Source organism: Medicago sativa, chromosome 3, assembly GCF_051527215.1.
Source record: "Medicago sativa cultivar Bolivia chromosome 3, Bolivia_mono, whole genome shotgun sequence".
In the NCBI taxonomy this organism is placed as follows: domain Eukaryota; kingdom Viridiplantae; phylum Streptophyta; class Magnoliopsida; order Fabales; family Fabaceae; genus Medicago; species Medicago sativa.
The window spans coordinates 24,376,153-24,396,777 of NC_140751.1; the positions used below are offsets into that span (position 1 = coordinate 24,376,153).

At 31.9% G+C, this 20,625-nt stretch overlaps 2 protein-coding genes and 1 long non-coding RNA gene across 4 annotated transcripts; all 3 read left to right on the forward strand.

Annotated features, from left to right (window-relative positions):
• Positions 1-3,795: 3,795 nt before the first annotated feature.
• Positions 3,796-6,639, forward strand: AAC2 (ADP/ATP carrier 2). Its single transcript, XM_085751313.1, has 4 exons — positions 3,796-3,871; positions 4,965-5,475; positions 5,566-5,937; positions 6,075-6,639. The coding sequence occupies exons 2-4, from the start codon at positions 4,975-4,977 to the stop codon at positions 6,369-6,371; spliced, it is 1,170 nt and encodes a 389-aa protein (XP_085607439.1). The 5' UTR covers positions 3,796-3,871; positions 4,965-4,974; the 3' UTR covers positions 6,372-6,639.
• Positions 6,640-10,746: 4,107 nt separating this feature from the next.
• On the forward strand, positions 10,747-14,257 carry LOC146936564 (interferon-activable protein). 2 transcript variants are annotated; one of them, XM_085751311.1, is made up of 6 exons: positions 10,747-11,123; positions 11,495-11,550; positions 11,937-11,992; positions 12,102-12,605; positions 13,239-13,407; positions 13,863-14,257. In XM_085751311.1, the coding sequence occupies exons 1-6, from the start codon at positions 10,970-10,972 to the stop codon at positions 14,016-14,018; spliced, it is 1,095 nt and encodes a 364-aa protein (XP_085607437.1). In that variant the 5' UTR covers positions 10,747-10,969; the 3' UTR covers positions 14,019-14,257. The 2 variants fall into 2 exon arrangements, with proteins under 2 accessions (XP_085607437.1, XP_085607438.1); XM_085751312.1 differs by having other exon boundaries at positions 10,763-11,123; positions 13,242-13,407.
• A 4,330-nt stretch (positions 14,258-18,587) lies between these two features.
• On the forward strand, positions 18,588-19,721 carry LOC146936565 (uncharacterized). The gene is made up of 3 exons (XR_015033195.1): positions 18,588-18,708; positions 18,945-19,182; positions 19,365-19,721. It is a non-coding gene; the product is annotated as an uncharacterized LOC146936565 (long non-coding RNA).
• The last annotated feature ends 904 nt before the right edge of the window (positions 19,722-20,625 follow it).

Consider the following 20,625-nt stretch of genomic DNA (forward strand, 5'->3'; position numbering starts at 1 on the left):
AACCTTATTAAAAAAAATCAACATCTAAAATTCAATACAAAAAGAAAATCACCCAAAAAAACAATAAACACATAGAAACCACAAAAGCTTCACAAAACATAAACATGCATGGGAACCAAATACAAAAAGAAAATCAATTAAAAAACAAATTCAAACAACCTTATTAAAAAAAATCAACATCTAAAATTCAATACAAAAAGAAAATCACCCAAAAAAACAATAAACACATAGAAACCACAAAAGCTTCACAAAACATAAACATGCATGGGAATCAAAGATAGAATACCAACCTTTTTCTTGATCAATCACTAAAACACACCAAGGAAGAAGAAGAACCGGACTCAAGTGATGAGAGACATGAATGAGGTAGTGGGCAGGAATGAATGAATTGAAACCGTACCACAACATATATATATGGGGGAGATGGTTATTAACCAATTTACGAAAATACCCCTCCAAGGGCAAAATCGTAAAAAATACAGACATTCATTTTCCTATCTAGGTTAGTAGACTATGATGTAAAATATATATATACACACACACACACACACACACACTATGATGCAGAAACTTAATAGTTAAATAATTATGTTACAAATGTCAAGAATAAACAATAAACACAATACCAAGATAGCATTAGAATACATGACTGTGGTTCTGAAAGATAAAGAGAGATGAATAAAGACTATTTATGTGTTGACTTGTTGATCTTTCAATGTCTTTTTAGGCTCTTGCTCTATAGCGGGAGAGAAGACTTCAGATACAATGAAAAACCAATTAGATCAATATGCAGTAACGTGTGAGTTTATATATTGTTACACAACGAAATCATGTTTGTTATATTTGTTTTAATATTTAAATTTATTCTTATCTATTTGTTACATATGTTTTTTTTTTTGAACAAATCAAAATGAGATATATTAAACACAGTTGTGATACACCCCACACAAGGTGTGCAAGGAGAACACAAGCAAATATTTACAGAGTCTAGGTGCCTAAACAAGCACCAACCAAACCAAGAAACTCAATTACATAATTATGCCCATACAAGGGAGCGGATGTTTCCACCAGTCATGATAACTGCAACTGAAAGAAACATGTTTTGATTTCAACCATAAGAATGAAGTGAGCTTGACTCTTTCTAAAAGCATAAAAGGGGAAGCAACCATATTTGTTACATATGTTATTTACATTGAAAATTGAGGGTATTTTTGGAAAGGAAAACGTCAGCCCAAAAGTACTGAAATGGGTAGTTTTCTTTATATATAGTATAGATGAGGAGGGAGAACAAACAATGTTAAGACAGTGAAATGAGGAAGATCATCTGGAGCCCTCATTGAATGCTAATGATTTCACAATTATAGCAAAAACGAAGAATTCACCAGTAAAAAACAGTTATAGCACTAGAGCTAAAACGTTCCAAACATTGAACGGTATTTTGCATATAAAATAAAGTTTTAATTAAAAGAAACACTACATTAAAGTTGATATTTTGAAAATAGTCATGAGTTTTCAAAAACAAAGCAAAAACGAAGAATTAACCAGTCAAAAGCAGTTATAGCACTAGAGCTAAAACATTCCAAACATTGAACGATGTTTTGCATATAAAATAAAAATTTAATCAAAAGAAACAATACATTAAAGTTGATATTTGAAAATAGTCATGACTTTTCAAAATTTTATCATATCGACTATCACATACTGGTACACAAAAAATTTCTTCTGCATATATAATCATATAAAATCCTCAACGAGTGCGGTTTAAATATTTAACGTTATTTTAAATTTAAAAAAAAATATTTAATAAACACACTAAATTAATTAATGTTGATATTTTAAAAATAGTCACGAGTTTCCAAAATTTTATCATATAGACTTTTTCATACATGTATATAAAATTTTTTTTATGTAGATATAAACATTTAAAATCTGAAACGAGAACGGTGCAAATATTGAACGGTATTTTGCATATAAAATCAAAATTTAATTAATAAAAACACTGCATTAATGTAGATATTTTAAAAATAGTCTCGAGTTTTCAAAATTTTATCCTATCGACTATCACATATTGGAAGATAAAAAATTTCTTCTGCATATATAAGCATATAAAATCCCCGACGAGTTCGGTTTAAATATTTAACGGTTTTTAAATATAAAATAAAAATTTATTTAATAGACACACTATATTAATGTTGATATTTTAAAAATAGTCTCATAGTTTTCAAAATTTTATCATATCGATTTTCTCATATATATAAATATATATTTTGGTGGTGGCCGGGGTTTGAACCCCGGACCTTGCATATTTTTATGCATTGTCCATACCAAGTGAACCAAGCTCACGAGGACACACACACACACACACACATATGTATAAATTTGTTTATACAGATATAAATACATAAAATCTGCAACGGGTGCGGTACAAATATTGAACAGTCTTTTGCACATAAAATAAAAAGTTATTTAACAAAAACACTACATCAATTTTGATTTTGAAAATAGTCATGACTTTTCAAAGTTTTATCATATCAACTTTCTCATATATCTATATAAAAATTTGTTTTTAAATCCATAATTGGTGTGACTAAACTATTTAACAAATTTTTGTATATTATCTATATAAAAAATTTCTTTCGCATATATAAGCAAATAAAACCCATAACTGGTGTGACTCATCTATTTAACAATTTTTTGTATATATAGAAGAAAAATATTTAAAAGAAACATTACATTAATACTCGTAATTTTTATTTAATATTTATAAACATTTTACACTATTAAAAATCTAATTATATTTTATATAATTATCGCAATGTTACGTGACCCATGCGAAAGAACGGGTCTTTTATTAGTTGAGAATAGATGTGGAAAACAAGTGGTATAAAAACCTTACTATACACACAGATACACATACTATACTATTGATTGATTGATGAATAAATTAGTTATATATTTTGCAAATTAGACACATAAAATTAAGAAAATTATGAGTTTAAAAAAAAATTATAAAAATTTGTTGAAGTACGATTTTATTATATTAGTATTAGATTAGTGGTGATGTATTTTCTTTTATATCATGATACATGTACGAAATTTTATCGCCATTTAGAAAAGACTAATCTTCGTATACGAAACATACAATGTGTGTTTTCCTTTCCTAACAATGTTTCTGAAAACTCAATATCTGACTTAAGACTTGATTAATCTGTCGAACCATTCATTTGTGAGGTCCAATTTAAAGTTAGAACAAAGCTCTGTATATACATACCCCATCAAAATTGATATAAAGAAAGTCAAGTTTGAGAGAAACATACTCCGAAATCTGAAGCTTACACCACTCACCGAGCAAAAAATTATTTTATAAATTGTCAATTTCTTCCTAATCTTATATAGGAGCATGTCTCACCTCATCTTTTTTAAAAAAAAAATAATAAAAAGTCAAATCCATAACAAAATTATGACTACTAAAAATATATTAATAGTGTTTATTTTAAAAAATAGAATAATAATTTCATTTTGTTAAATTCACTAATATCAGCCATCTTAAATCATCAGCCGATTACTCTAACTACACCTAATTCAATTCCACCAAAAAAATCAAGTGTGCATCTACATTAGAACCTTCCGAGGGCTAACAAAATAATTGGAGATGGACGGTGATGCGAGCATCTAAAAGCATGTGTATATCCTACGTGTACAAACCAAATCACGCCACGTGTACTCCGGACCCACCAACTTGCACCACTATACACTAAACTCGCATATAAATTCAGGTCGAATTTTGCTCCGTTCAAAGCACGCAGCACGCCTCCTCACACATTTCTCTCTCTTTCTCTTCACATCCTTTCGCAAAAACCCTTCGTGAAAGGTAACACTTCATTTCAGATCTGAATTTTTTTTTTTGTTCATTTTGTTCAATTTTTCTTCAATTGTTCAGATTTGTTGATGTATGATACTGTTGATTTGATTCATACGGTTTTTCATTTTGGTGTTTATTGTTGAATTTTTATTCGATTTGAGGTTTTTTTTTTTAATTTGTGGTGATTTGTTTGTAACAGTTACATTTCTGTTTCATTGTTAAATTGTAAGATGTGATAGATCTGTAACTGTTTGTGTTTGTCTGTTCGGATCTGATTGGATCTGATCTGATTCAGATTGTTTCTCTGTGATTGGATCTTAGTTTTTGGAGAAAAAGTGTTTTTTTTTTCTTGCTTTCAGAATTAAATCGATCTAGTTTCAGTAGAAATTGTGTAAATTTATCTCTACATTTTCCAATTAGTAGTTACAATTCTGTACTTGGTTTAGATCTTACTTTGATTTTGATTTGTCTGTATATAAAACTTGTGGTTCATGTTTGGTGTGTGTGAGAAATTTCAATGTTTATCAGTTTATGACCACAATTCAGTTTACAAATCTTGGTTCTGTTAGTATTTTGTGGCTTTAGAATTTGTGGATTATACCTTTTCTGGAAGATAATTTAGTTGTATGCTACTGAAATTTTGTGATCTAGATAAGTAGGGTTATTCATGTAGCTGTTGGTTGATTCTTTAGATGGTAGTACTCTCTCTAGTCGTTGGTTCATTGTGTGATTGATGTATATGGTCTATGTTATAAACCAGATACATCAATTATTCAATGAATCTAAAAAGAATATTCACTTACAACAGTGACCCGATGTAGTCTTTGATCAATTTTTCTTGTAGTTTGTCATTATGAACTAATTGACTTTAATCTGATTCAAAATTAGAGGCTATTACTTTCTAGTTTGTCATTTATTAACTTATCGACTTGTATTTGATGCTATTTTTTCACTGTTTTGATTGACTTGAATTATTTTATATCTAATAATTATTCTGTTTTTAATTTGAAGATTATATCGGATATGGATTGATTATGGCCTTAGTTTATTTATATTATCATTTATGAAACCTTATTTGACATTAGTCGATTACATTTTTCAGGAAAGCAACCATGGTTGATCAGGTTAAGCAACCAACAATCATGGAGAAGGTCACTGGCCAGCTCCACCGTCGATCGGGTCTTTCATCTGGATTTAGGGGTTATGAAGGAACCTACCGCCATCCTGCCATGTCCCAAAGATTCTCCTATGGGAACTACTCAAACGCTGCATTGCAGAATCCAATGGCCCCCACTTGCAGGGCAACTGTTGATTTGTCAGCTGTTGCAACAACTGCTTCTCCCGTCTTCGTCGCTGCTCCAGCAGAAAAGAGCCATTTCGTTATTGACTTTCTCATGGGTGGTGTTTCAGCTGCCGTTTCCAAAACTGCTGCTGCTCCCATTGAACGTATTAAGCTTTTGATCCAAAACCAGGATGAGATGATCAAGTCTGGTAGGCTATCTGATCCCTACAAGGGTATTGGTGATTGTTTTAAAAGAACAATGGCCGATGAGGGTATTGTTGCTCTCTGGAGAGGAAACACTGCCAATGTTATCCGTTATTTCCCTACTCAGGTTAGCCATTTTCTAGTTTTCAATTTTACTCATGTCCAATTGTTTTGTGTATTTAATGTGTTACTGAATCTGCTATTTAAATTGTTCTAGGCTTTGAACTTTGCATTCAAAGATTACTTCAAGAGGCTTTTCAACTTCAAGAAGGACAGGGATGGTTACTGGAAATGGTTTGCCGGTAACTTGGCATCTGGAGGTGCTGCTGGTGCCTCATCCCTCTTGTTTGTTTACTCTCTTGATTATGCCCGTACTCGTCTTGCCAATGATTCTAAGGCAGCTAAGAAAGGTGGAGAAAGGCAGTTCAATGGTCTTGTTGATGTCTACAAGAAGACTCTTGCTACTGATGGAATTGCTGGGCTTTACCGTGGTTTCAACATCTCCTGTGTTGGAATCATTGTCTACCGTGGTCTGTACTTCGGATTGTATGATTCCCTCAAACCAGTTCTTCTCACTGGAAAATTGCAGGTTTGTTTTTTTACCCTTTGAACAAATGATATTCATTATAACCAAATTATTATTTTCGTTGCAAGCATGCCACTGCAAGATACTTTAGATTTTTATTCGATCATCTGCTGAAATCTTTTGAACTCTTGACATTACAGGATAGCTTTTTCGCCAGCTTTGCGCTTGGATGGCTCATTACCAATGGTGCAGGTCTAGCATCATACCCTATTGACACTGTTAGGAGAAGAATGATGATGACATCCGGAGAAGCTGTCAAGTACAAGAGTTCCTTTGATGCATTCCAACAAATTCTCAAGAATGAGGGTGCTAAGTCATTGTTCAAGGGAGCTGGTGCTAACATCCTCCGTGCCGTTGCTGGTGCTGGTGTGCTTTCTGGTTACGACAAGTTGCAGGTTCTTGTGTTCGGCAAGAAATACGGATCTGGTGGTGCTTAATTATTTAGTGTTTTAAGTCAAATTTATTGTTTTTAGATGGCGATGAAAATCATTTAAGTTCCGAGAGTTAGACTAATTGCTGCAGCAAATTTTGTTTAATAAATTTACTCGGTGGGATCATATCCCAAACTCTTTTAAATTTTGGTTGGAAAGTTGAAATTGAAAACATGATTTATTTGGAGTGGCAGGATAAGTAACTGTCACTTGGAATTTCTTTTTAAGAGTTTGAAATATATCATATATATTGTTGTCATCTTTCAAGAATAAAGTACCTAGAGTTTTATTTCATGATCATCCTTATTGGTTAGAATCTTGCTCTATAATGTTCAGTTTGATTGAACCTTATACAATCAATCAATAAACAATACCAGTATGATGATAGTAGGTGTTGGTTAAGTATTCTATAACTTTCTGTTATATCTTGATTTTATATGGGGATGGTGTGGTTCATGCCTTTTTCTTAATGGTGTGATTATGGCCTGTTTTATTCATTTGGTATTTTCCTAAACTAATGTCATGCTAACTGGTGCCCGTTTTCTAGTTAAGAAAACCAAAAAGGAAATTTTTATATTAAAAACACCATTTTATACTTTGACTACACAAGTTCTATGATATGTATGCTATATTGGTTTCCTTAACTATCATGCCAGTAATATTTGTCGTAGAACGATGAACAATTACTGGTGAATTTTCTCCAAGATGGCTAAATCATTAGAAAATTGCACATTAGTTTATTTGAGGGAAATATACTAATGAGTATGAAAATTGTCTAAAATTGGTGTATAATTTTTTTTCCTTCATCTCCTTAATCTGTGCTTGTGACTAATTTTCTCAATGATATTTTGACATCCAATTTTTAACAACTTTTTAGGGACAACCTTTTTCCTCCATTCTTATTGGACAATAACAATAGAGAGAGAAAAAGGAAGAGAGAATAAAGGTATAATTAGAGTATGAAAGAGAGTTGTCACAAAAGTTGTTGAAAATTGGTTGTCAAAATATCATTCCTCTTTCTTAAAATATATGAGAAAATCCATTTCCATTTTCCATATGAAAAATCCTGGCCTGTCTTCGTTGATTGACAAAGTAAGAACGATACTGCAAATCATTCATGACAAAGTAAAGTAAAAATCCTGGCCTCTGAAACGTGTATGGCTACGTTGACGTATTGTTTCATGTGATTGTGATGTGCAGCATGTGCTTATTTTTTTTTTTTTTTTTGAGAGGAGCATGTGCTTATTTATTGATTAAGTGGGGCTAGTTGATTTTTTGGGCTAATAAAATCCTGGCCTCTAATTGATTTGGAGTTGCTCGTTGATATTTTTTTACTTGGGGATGCTCGTTGAACCAGTCAAAATGAAATCAACGCATCAGTCAATCTCAAAATGGTTCTCCAATTAGGGAGGAGGATGCTCCATTTGAATTTTGATTGTTTCTCCATGTAGAATCCTAATGAGTTGGGGTATACGATATGAGAAATGATATTTGAACCAGGCCCGGCCCTGAGGGGGTGCAAACAGCTCAATAGAGCTGGACCTCCCTCAGCCATGGGCCTCAAAAAAAAAAATAATACCCACTAGTACTACTGCCCTCCAATTTTTTTTTTAATACCCCCAGCCATTTTCTGTCCCCTTGTTTTAGCCTTTTAGGCCTATTAGAATTAGGTCCTCTTGCTTTTGGTGTTAGGTGGGGGTCCCTCATGTATACGGTAGTAATTTTCACCTTTGGGTGTACCGCATATATACGGTACCTTATATTTATCTTTTAAAAAATATAAATAAAACATTGCTCTTTTAAAAAAAAAATACGTTTTGATTTTATCACTGGCCTCTTTTCATTCCCAGAGCCGAGCCTCCGAATTCTTAGGGACGGCCCTGATTTGAACATCCATTTGGTGATAATTATTGTGACAACTTTCTCTCTCATACTCACATTAGTTTTTACTTTATCTCTCTATTGTTATGATTTCCGTGTCAATATTACTTTTTCTTTGTAAATTTTGGTTGTCAAATAGGTTGTTATCAAATTGGTTGTTCAAATAACACTCCTCATACGATATATGGTAAGGTTAGACGGCATACAATTAAAAACCAAGAGAGTTGAGGTAACATTTATAAATGAAAAAGAGGGTAGAAAATATTTATATTGTTTTGATAGGATGGATGGTAGTTAAATCATTAGAGATATACGAAGATCAAACAGTTATAAAGAAAACTATTACAGTAAAAAATATTTAGAAATTAATGAGTTGTATCCAAATATAATTTACGATAGAACATTATGATATAATTTGATATATGTAGCCAATCTCATTTAATGAAATAAGACTTGACCGTTCTTATAGATAAAAGGAATTACAATAACCATTTAAAAGTTCATACAAGTGACCTGAGTTTGAAACAAAATCATGATGCTCAACTAACGATTTTGGTTATATATATCATTAAGAACCGTTAATTAAATGAAAATGTTAAAGAGTGCCCTTGGGACATTGGTTAAGAGAATTAAAATAGAAATATCATATTGAGAAATGATGAAAAGTGATGAATTCAACTTTTTTGTTAGCCCTAAAGACACTTGTTAGCAAAACTCTTTTATTTTACCATAGTTGTCCATATATTTATGAAATATAAGTCAATTTTTTATCAAATGATCCAATCCGTTAAAAAGTGAATCTTATTACTAGGATTTATCAAGTCTAACCACATAGAATATGCTAGTGTCTTTTAAAAAAAAATAACATAAAGAATATTCTAGTGAATTTTAACGGATTGGATCATTTGATAAAAAATTGACTAATATTTCATAAATACATGGACAACTATGGTAAAATAAAAATTTGGTTAAAAATAATTAAATAAATACTTCTATCAATGAATTGAACCTGAGGTCCACCTTGACTCTTACAAGTCTCCAAATCTAATTAATATATATATATATATATATATATATATATATATATATATATATATATATATATATAAAACAAAGAAAAAAAATCTGATGTATACTTCCTTTGTTTTTAATTATAAAACCGTTTACAAAAATTTGTTTGTTCTTAAATATAAGACCTTATACAAATTTTTAAATGTATTTATTATTCTTCTTTTTTCATCAGATATATTTCATATTACTTCTTCAAAAAAAAAAGATATATTTCATATTTATATGATCATTTCGTCTTGAAAATGAAAAAAAGTAATATTGAATGCATCTATATTTAAAGTGTAATCTAGTAATAGTCATACATATTATATACAAAATTTTTGCTTCAATAACTTTTTTTTTAATACTCGTAATTTTTGTAACACATTCTTATAAAAAGGGGGCAGAGTAATCAATATATGAATCATCTACCGGCACAGTACGATCTTGTGTCATATGGACCATTAACTTTACTAAATCACAAATGGTCAGCAACATAAATTGATTTATGGATGGTTCGGATTCCACAGAACGACCTTGTGCTATATGGACTATTTTTTTTTTTTTTTATAACTTTTAGAAAGTTAAATATATCATCTTTTACTATTTTCCAAACACAATATTTTTATATTAATTACTTTAACAAGTGCTCCGGAGACACCCTTTAACATTTTCCATACAACAAATATGAGAGAAAGACAAAATAGGATCTGATTCCATATGACTTCAACTATTATGAGTTTTTGAGTAAGAAAAAGAGGAAACCTACTTAGATAACTTTAGAGTTTGATGACTTTGTTTTATCTCTTTTCAACGATCGTTCTCTCTATCTAATAAATAATTTAAATTAATACTCCATTTATGTCATTGAACTAAAACTATTTTAATCGCAGAGACATTATTTGAGTGGTTAAGTAAAATGAAATTCAATAAATAGTAAAAAAATAAAAATAAATGTGAATTAATTTTCTAAAGACACAATTATTTTAAGGATAATGCTAATGAATGTCCTTGAAACATTAATTAAAGTCTTAAAATTAGTAAATTTATATTAAAAAATGGTGTATTTTTTGCTAAGACAAAAATAAAAATTTATATTTCTTGACCAATACCCTTGAAGCACTTGTTAGCGTAATACACCATCCGGTCACTATTATAAGCAAAAATTCACTTTTTAGATTCATTCAATAAATGATGTACACCCTCCGGTCACTAATATAAGCAAAAATCAACTTTTTAGGTTCATTCAATTAATGATGTATGTAGTCTATAATAAAGACTACATACATCATTAATTGAATGAACCTAGAAAGTGGATTTTTGCTTATATTAATGACCGGAAGGTGTATGTGGTCTATTTAATGAAACCACATACATCATTTATTGAATCAATCTAAAAAGTATATTTTGCTTGAAATAGTGACTGTACTTAATATTATGTCATCAAGATGATGAAACTAGAAAGTGTTGCTGAAAAAGAGAGATCTCCATTATTGGAAAAATAAATCTCCAACGGTCAACACAACGTTCCCTCCGTTACATCACGTAACTCATAACGGTCACATTTACACTCTTCCTTCACAGTCTTCACTACACAATCCACCTCTCTCTCTCTCTCTCTCTCTCTCTGAACACTCGCAGATTCTCCCTCTCTCTTCTCTCCCGTGTGATCAATGGAACCCGCGAAAATCGATTGGAAAAATCTAGAATGGAACTTCACTGTTGATGAACTCTACGAACACCTCAACGCACCCAAGTTTGTTGACTTCTTGTCCCTCAATCACAACACCAACAACAATGATGATGAAGCTTGGTTTTGCAAACCTGGTCAGTTTTCTTTCAACCCCTTTTCATGATTTTGCATTTTTCTCAATTGGGTCTTATGCATTTCTTGATTTTGTTATTCTAGATTGCATTTTTCTCAATTAGGTTTGTTAAAGTTTTTATTTTTATTAATGGGTCTTATTCATTTCTTGATTTTTGTTGTTGTTGATTGCTTTTTTCTCAACTGGGTTTGTTAAAGTTTGGATTTTTATTAGTGGGTCTTATTCATTTCTTGATTATTGTTCTTGTTGATTGCATTTTTCACAATTGGGTTAGTTAAAGTTTTGATTTTTCTTAATTGGGTTTGTTATAGTTTGGATTTTAATTAATGGGTCTTAATCATTTATTGATTTTGTTTGTTATTGTTGTTGTAGATTGCAATCACCCCAAAACAGCAGAGGATTTTCTCAGATCACCAAGTCCTTTCAAGGTTTTCAATTCTTGTCCATTTCTAATTTTGTTAATCATAGTTTGAGCTTCTAATTATGGTGTTAATTTAGCTGGTTTTCTTTTAAGATTCTTTATTTTCCCCATTTTTTTCTATGTTACTTTTCATTCTTGTGTTCATAGTTCTGAGCTTTATTTATGGTGTTAAGTTAGTTATTTTATAGCTTATGGTGTTCATAGTTCTGTTTTTTTGAGTTGAACTTTTTTACATGTTTCTTATATAAGATTCTTTGTTTCTCCCTTTTTCTATGTTGCTTCTATGCTTATATTCATTGTTCTCAGCTTCTAACTTTGGTTTTATTCTATTTAATTGTCATGTAAATTATTTCTTTCTATTAATTTTTGTTTTGGTTTTTTCCTTTTTTGAAGGCAAGAAGTCCATTTTATTTATCAGAAAATCTTCCAAGCGCCGACCAAAATAGAAGGTACTTGTATCTAAACAACAAAATACACTTTCCTTTTTCCATAGGAATTTGAGATTTTGCTGAAAAATTGAGACACTAATTAGTGTCTATGTGTTTAATATTTCTATAGAGATGGGAAAATCAAGAGAAGGGTGCCACCCCTCTCATCATCTTCTCCCCAAGATGATAAATTCAGATTCAACATCGATAATGAAAACCAAAATCCGAATTTGGTTACTCCTCAATTTAAGTCCAAGAAGGCTTTGATCAAGTCAAGTGAAGAGAAGAAGAAGCTAGTAGATGACACATTGCAAGACAGTACGGAGGTGCCTTCATTGCAATCAACTCTTTCTGCGAAGAATTTGTTTTCGAGACGGCCTATTCTGAACCAAATCACAGAATTCTGCAATGAATTGAAGAGATTGGCATTAAGAGCTAGGGAGAGAGAAAATGAAGAAAATTTGAACCCTGTAGAGAGTAAAGAAGAGGTTGTTGTTGTGCATGAGAAGACCTCGCCGGTGAACGCTTTGGCAGAGTTGGATAGAAGAGAGAAAGAAAGGAAACCATTGCTTGAAATGGGTAAGGCTGAAAGGTTGGACGGGATGTGTGTTAAAGGGAAGCTAAACAGAAAAAAGTAAGCATTCTCTCCCTTATAATTTGTGTTTCTTTATCTTTAATGAGTAGTGAATGTAGTCAAAAAAAGTTACTTGATCATCGATAATAATCTGATATTTCAAACTGATTTGTCAAGTTTACGATCGAAATCGATGTAGGACGTACGACGTACGGTGATGATTCAATTGATTACATTGCTATCTATGTAACACCGACACTTTAGTTCGAAGGCACATCTTAAGTCTGGCACGTGTGACAATGTCTAACACCGACACATTCGGGTGGTTACATTCAATCACTTACAATTTTTTAGATTATTACCGTTATCTTAGTTTAAGTGTCGTTTCCAATGTCCATACCAGTGTCAGTGTTTTACAGGTTGCTAAGGTAGGCAATCTAGGTCCTTAGATGGGAAATTTGAAAGTGAAACATTAAATATTCGGACAATGCATAACTTATACAAATTATTGGCTAAATTATCTTTTTATAACTTCAGTAGCCAACTCTTTGCTTTAGTTGTATTTACAAGAATCTACATACAACACCAAGTCTTTTCTACTCACAAAGTAGCAACTAACTATATTTCTCAGTACTCCAATTCCTGTACTATTTCCTTTGTTAATCATTTTTGTATAACACTTGTATTGTGCAGAAGACCTGATGAGGCAGAAAACATGCCTATAACTCTTGACTTGGAGAATGTAAGACAAAAGAGGGAGAATAGCTTACTACAAGTTCGTACAAATCCTCCTTCTCCTCAGTGTTTTTCTGCTGGGCTCAATAACCCTAACCCCTCAAAAGGTTCCAGATCCCGGCTAATGGTATGTCCTAACCTATGGCTATAAGATTAAACTATTCATATTTATGGATTATTTACAAGACAATGGTATCTTTAAATTAGACATAATCTAACTATATCATCGTCATAAAATATAATAAGCCTAAAGAGATTCATTGATGATGGATTTCATGAACTGACATTAAGGTAGTTGCCCCATATTAAGGGGTCTATCAGAATTTTAAGTCACTATTGTGTAGATCATATTTATAAAATTTTAGCTAGGTTAATCTAAAACTATTAAATGTGTCAATTGAAAGAGGTCTTTGTCTTTGACCACGTTTAATGTGTCAATTGGAAGAGGTCTTTGACGACGTTTAATCTTGAATGACGAGTGTGTGCGCTTATGAATTCCCTTTATAATCTTCTAAAATGCACCCTCTTTAGAGAAGTAGTAATGGTATGAAAAGAGATCTGATCATGAGGGTTATCATGCAGGAGAGAGGAATACTTAAAGAAGTTGAGCAAAACAAGGAAGTTGCAAAGGACTCACCAGCACAAAACAACAAAAATATTACAATATCTGATGGAAGAGAAACAAAAGCCTTGGACATGTTTTGGTTCTTCAAGCCTTGCACAACATTGTCAAGCTGATTCTCATTGAAATTAAACTGGGTCATTAGTGATTATGAATTCATTCATTCTTTCAATTGTTTTCTTCAATACTATTTATATATTGTACTCATGGAGCAAAACTGTTTTATTTAGGTTTAAATCATTCTTTATAACACATTATTGTACCAATGATATAAGAATCTGAAACTGATGATTCAATATACACCTGTACTGAACCTAAAATTTGTCAATAAATTGTTACCTTCATTTGCCTCTGACTTTTTATATTTTTTGAAAGTGTACGTCAAAAAACTTAGCCCTTACATTCAAGAATGATACTCAATCTAGTCCTCTCATCATAATATTTTGTTAGGAGACATTCAACCTCCTTTATTTATATGAGGAAGACATGTCCGTTCTCGAAATTGAGATAATTGTTATCATTAATTTCTATATTTTATCAATGATGCTTTCATCTTCTAACTTCCATTCATCTTCAAACTTTATTTCATCTTCAAACTCTCATTCATCTGCAAACTTCATTTCATCAATGAAGTCCATTTCTTCTTCAAACTCCATTTCATTCATGAACTCCATTTCATCCACGAGTTCCATTTCTCTCATACGCGATTCATTTAAAGAAATTGATCAACGTATTGTTTACCGATGTTTTTGGTAAACAAGAAGACTAGTTTTGATTATTACAAGCAGGATCAAACTAGAAATCCTAAGACATGTTGTGCAATCTTTTTCCAGAAAGTGTATGAATTTTCACCAAGTTCATAGGTTGCTTTATGAACAAGATGAAGTTTTGTAAGAAAATAACTGTCTCTCGACATGGAAAAATGCAGTAAATGCAAGTAAAAAGACTTAAAAATTTAAAATGCAGAAACTTAAAGAAAAGGTAAATTGCATTGCATTAATGTAAAGGTGGTTCAACAAATCAGATTACATACATTTTGTATGACTATATTTATCTAGACGCTGGTACTTCGAGTGCTAGAATTATATAAGTGATTTGCGACCTATTTTCATATGAAAAACTACTATTTATACATAGTAAAAATGACTGGAAAAAGCTAACTGCCACGAACTGCACTTCTTCCATCAAAAACCGTCTGTCCCCCACATCTTCAATAAGGAAACTGCTGCCTTTTGAATTCAAATTCTTTCCCTTCGACAACAACTGCTTGGCTTCAACCAATTTCCTTTCTGACTCGCGTCTTGTTGAACTTCAAGGCTTATTTAACTCTAAACACTAAGTCCAGACCCTGTCGAAATCTCCATGCTAAAGAAAATAACTTTAATTCCTAAACGAACAAAAATCAACATATGTTGATTGCATTAATTGAGTTTGTCAAAAGTACATGCTAACAAATTGCCCTCCCCCAAAAATGTCATTTTTCAACTAGACGAAATGAATGAGAAGATTGACATTTTTGAAGAAACTCTAAGTACCTTTTGGAAACTGACGTCACGCTAATTATTACTTTCAAGTAGGGCTGAAAATGTGCCAAGTTGAGTCGAACTTGCCTGAGCTCGACTCGACTCAATAAGAATTGGTTCAGCTCGAAACTCGGCTCGAGTTCGACACGAACTATTTTTTCAGCTCAAGTTCGGCTCGTTTAAAGTTCACGAATAGTTCGGTTCGGCTAGTTAGGTTCAATTCGTTTTCTTGAATCACATTACTCAAAAGTAAAAAAAAAAAAATTGTTTAGATCAATTTCTTTTAAAAAAATTACTTATTTTCACCAATATCGTCATGTTTAGATCAATTTCTACAAAGCCATATTATCATGTTTAGATCAAATTATTCACACGGATTCAATTTCTACATAAAACCATTGCTTATTTCCACCAACATTCATTCCTACCTTCTTTTTATCCATTATCATTGATTAACTTAGATGACTCAAAATAAAATGAAGAAAGTAATGAAATGAAAAGAAAATATTATGAAGAGATTATAAATTAGAGGTAGAGCAAAACTTTACCTATGAATTCAAGTGACTAGTGAAACCAGAAAATGAAAAGAAACAATGTTGATGTTTTTGGAAGATATGCAGAGGGTATCTAATTTTGGAGAAAATGAAGGAAAGATTTGGAGTTCAAGGATATGAGGTTATCTTTTCATTCATAGTGGAAAGGAGGATAAATTATTTTTCTTGGGGAAGAGAGTAAATTAAAGGTTCAATGTTGGAGACTGCAATGTCTACACGTTCGAATTCAAAAGAGGTGTATAGTATAATAACTTAAAATTTTAATTTTTTAAGAGGAAGTGAAAAGGTCAAGAAGGTAGATGTTTAAAATACGATGGAAAAAAATTAAGATACATAATTTTTTTTTTTAAAAAGAAAAGTTTAAGGTATAAATTTAAAGTATTATATATATAATCGAGTTAGTTCATGAACCAAACGAGTCGAACTATATAGTTCACGTTCAACTCGTTTAATTAATGAAATTAATTTTTAGCTCAAGTTCGGCTCATTTGGTTCATGAACCAAGTTCGACGAGATAATTGTCGAATCGAGTTTCGAACTATTTTCGAGTTGGTTCGGTTCATTGTCAGCCCTACTTTCAAGAATGGTCTTTTCAACTTTCCTTTTACTACACAACTTCAAGATTTAGTGGGCCAAGTCGACAACTGATCCAACTTAGGTCGCCCTTACGCTCTAACTTGCCTTCATGGTACCCAAGTCGCCAATGATGCTCCAACCTGCCCAAACATCTCTAACTCCTCTATAACTTCCAAAAACTCCCAAGAATCATCTCTATTAAAGCGGAAGGAAGGCATTTTAGAGACAATCTTGTTCAAAAAATATCATTGTCAGACCTCTAGCTTGGCATATCGCCGACAGGGTTCATATTGTTGTACTTACTACATCTACGCAAATGAATGTACATGAACTTCAGAATGTTTCAGGGATCATGCCTTTTTGGCTTTTGTCTTTTGTGCGGGAGAGAGGAAGGTGCTATTGTGAATTCATGCCCATCCTTTTTGAGACTTGTTGACAATGACTTTATCACTCATGTGTCAAGTGTTCATTGGTTTTGATTGCCTTTTGCTTTTTCGTTTTCTTTTTGTCTTTTTCGTACTTTCTCCTTTGTCATGTACTAAACCATGTGACTAATCTAAACATTCAAATGTTTATCATAACGTTATGTGTTCCACATAGCATGATTTGTAAGCTCATTATTTGATGTAGCCAAATCCTAATAGTGAAATTAAATGAAGGACAATATGCATATCATCAAGAATGATCATTCTTTATGACTTAGAAGAACATATATGCCTTTAATGCTTGTTTGATCCTTTGCATCATGTGGCTTTTTCTATTACATGTATTTTGAATGTTCTTTGTTGAACATTAACTTGTGCGTTTGGTGCTAATGTGAACCTTCTAACCAACGTTATAAACTCTGATTGAGTTCATAGTATTAAATATTCTTTGATCAATGATTTTTGATTTGATTTAAACTATGTTCTTGTCATAGTTAATCACTCAAGAACACATATTAAACACTTGTTAGCATGTAATTTCGACATGCTCATTTAATGTGGTCAACACTTGGTTGACTTTTAACTTTGCAGGAATCGAAGGCTTTCTCATTTTAACTTGAGGATCTCGACAAGATAGCAAGCCTAGCGCGCCTGGTCAAGAGTTCGACAGTGCAAGGCTGAAAGCATAATTGCGTCGAAGTTAAGCAAACAAGGAGGGAAAGATTCGATTTCAAGCTCAAAGGCGGTTTCCTTAGTGGAAACGTGGGGACAAGCGGTTGTCCAAGATGGAGGAAGTGCTGATCATGGGATTAGTCTTTTCCCAGTTATTTTCCTTATGTATAAATAAGAGTTTCCTAGTCAGAAAATGGGTCGCAAATCATTTATAGAAATTCTACAAAACTCAAACTATCGGCGCATAGGGAAACGAGTTATTCAGAATATATGTAATCTGATTTGTAGACTATCTTACTATTAATGCAATGCATTTTACATTTCCTTTAAGTTTATGCGTTTAAGCTTTTACCCCTTTCTTAAATTTTACTTTGCTTTTACTTGCAATCTCAAACATGTCGAGAGACAGTGCCCTTTTTACTCCAAAACCCGTCCTGCTCTCTAAGTAACCTGAGCGCATTTCGTGGCCTTTTTCAAACCGTTTTCGATCAAAACCTTTGCACAACATGTCCTGAGTTTTCTAGTTCGGTCTCGCTTGTAATAATCAGAACTAGCCCGTAGTTTGCCGAAAACACCAGTAAACAACACTGAGAATTTTTAGAATTCCATTAATCCTTTAATGAATATGGTTCGTTTTATCTTTAAAACCTTTTTAGATATTTTGCATCAACAGGAAGCACAACAAAAAAGTGCTACAGTTGCAAAGACCAATAACATAATATATTTATATTGGACCTTTTAGGCCCATACCATTACAATTATAATTTATAATTCTTTAAAAAATAAGTTTAATATTTATTTATTTTTGTAAAAATTACGTATGAGAAATAAATTTAATTTATTTTCATTTGACTTTTATCATAAAATTATTATTTTAAAAAAAGGTAATAAGAAAATGAAACCTAACACAAACCCTAAACTACCAATGACCTTATAAATGAGTGACTTTGTCCAATTTTACACGGGAGACACAAACCAGCGCCGATTCCAAAAATTATATCAAGGGATCTCTAGATCTCTTTCTCAACCCTTGTCATCTCGCATTGATTTAGAGAGGTAAATATGAACTTAAATTTTTATTTATCACGCATTCACGTAGATACTTGTATGATTGAGTTGATTAAGATGATATGTTGGTGAGGGGTACCCCACTCAGAATGTTGTTTTACTTAAATAGTGATATATATGAAATTTTATCTGATGTCATTCATCTAGTTCTCAAATTGACTGCATCTACTTTTTTGTTGGCTTCGTTTGTTTTGTTCAATATTATGTTGTTTTGTGTCCACCAGATCTACTTGCGAGGAGACCAAACACGGTTCATGGACAATCAGTGTATGCTTGGTGGAATGAAAATCATCTATGTTTTCATGTATTTACATGATTTCTCTATTTTAGCTTATACTATTGTTCCTTTTGGTAATTTACCACACAAATCATCATCGAGTGTGATTTCTTTGATTAAATATGAATGCACTAAGAAGGGGTTAAATTCAAGCACATGGCACCAGTGGTTATTCTTTCAGATCGGTGAGTTTCCAGAACTAAATATCCAATTATACATTTTCTTTTACCTTTACTGTTAAGCAAAAGAACTCATTTTTTTCACACACATAGATTACAAAAATCAAATTAAAAAAAATAACCTTTTGCATCCTCAGATGTACTGTCATTATCAACTTGATTCTCATTAAAATAGTTTTCTTGGCCAGGACGAGTTCTGATCCTTGGTAAGAACATGCTTTCGTTGATATCGGAAAGATAAAGCTCGATTGAATCCAGATTGTTAGAAGCAGGAAAACTTTGAGGCAATTCTTCTGTAATAGTTGATGAAGAAGAGCTCACAATGTTTTTGTTTTCAATCGTCATTGTCCCTCACCACTCACTAGCTCAATGTAAAGCTTATTTTTAGATGGTTTACGAGGTAGCTACTTATTTATATACAAAAAATTCTCTTTGTGAGATTGTATGTGTAAATTGGGATAAGCACAAATGGAAAACAATTATTGTAATTATTGTATTAAATTATATTTTCCATAAACTGAATATTGTGATTAAAATAAAGCTAAGAAATTGTGATCATCCTTGAAGCGAAGAAGGTCTTTGTGAAATAGTACTAACTTCAAAGGAAACGGTCAGTTGTACCAATGAATAGCACTTGGAACACATTCATTGGTCAAATAATAATTTTGAAATTTATTGACTTGAGACAAATGATAATAAGGAATTTTGGCTTCATTAGGCTAAACACAGTTCATTGAACTAACAAAAATTAAAAAGTTTTTGTTTTGTTTTGTATTGATTTTCCTGGCACGGGGAAAAGCAGAAATTGAAAAAGCAGAAAACCAAAAGAAAGTTACTTGTAGAGTGATTGAAGTGAAGAAGAGTGGAAGCTTTGAAGTTACTTGTTTTGAATTGACTTTTGGTGTAAACATGAAAGTTTTAGATTAAGATGTTAGATTTCTAATGCATTTGGTTTGACTTAAAAATGATTTATAGATTTTGAGTTATGGTGAAAATACTACAAGTAGGTCTTGATGCATTTTATGAAAATTCAGTGTAACTATCTTTGAGTGAACCAAAAGTTATGGTTTGATCCCAAACCCCAAAACTTGATTACTAGAAGTTTAAATTGGGATGTGTAGGAGTAATTAACCTATGATATGATGGATGAACTTGGTTTGTTTTGAAAATATATTGGTTTTGGAAATAATCTAAAATAGACGAACGTAGGTAAATTTTTGGAATGAATCGGAGTTTGCCTATGATAAGTATATGTATATGCTACTACACTCATATGTGACTTACGTATATACCTTGTTGAGGTGCTAGTTTTTATAAGCATAGACAAACATAGTGAAATTTTGGAATAAATTGGAATTGATCTATGATGCTTATATGCATAAGCTATTGTGATCATATGTGAGTAGTGTATATGCTTGGTTGAGGTGTTTGATCATGTTTACCTTGTTT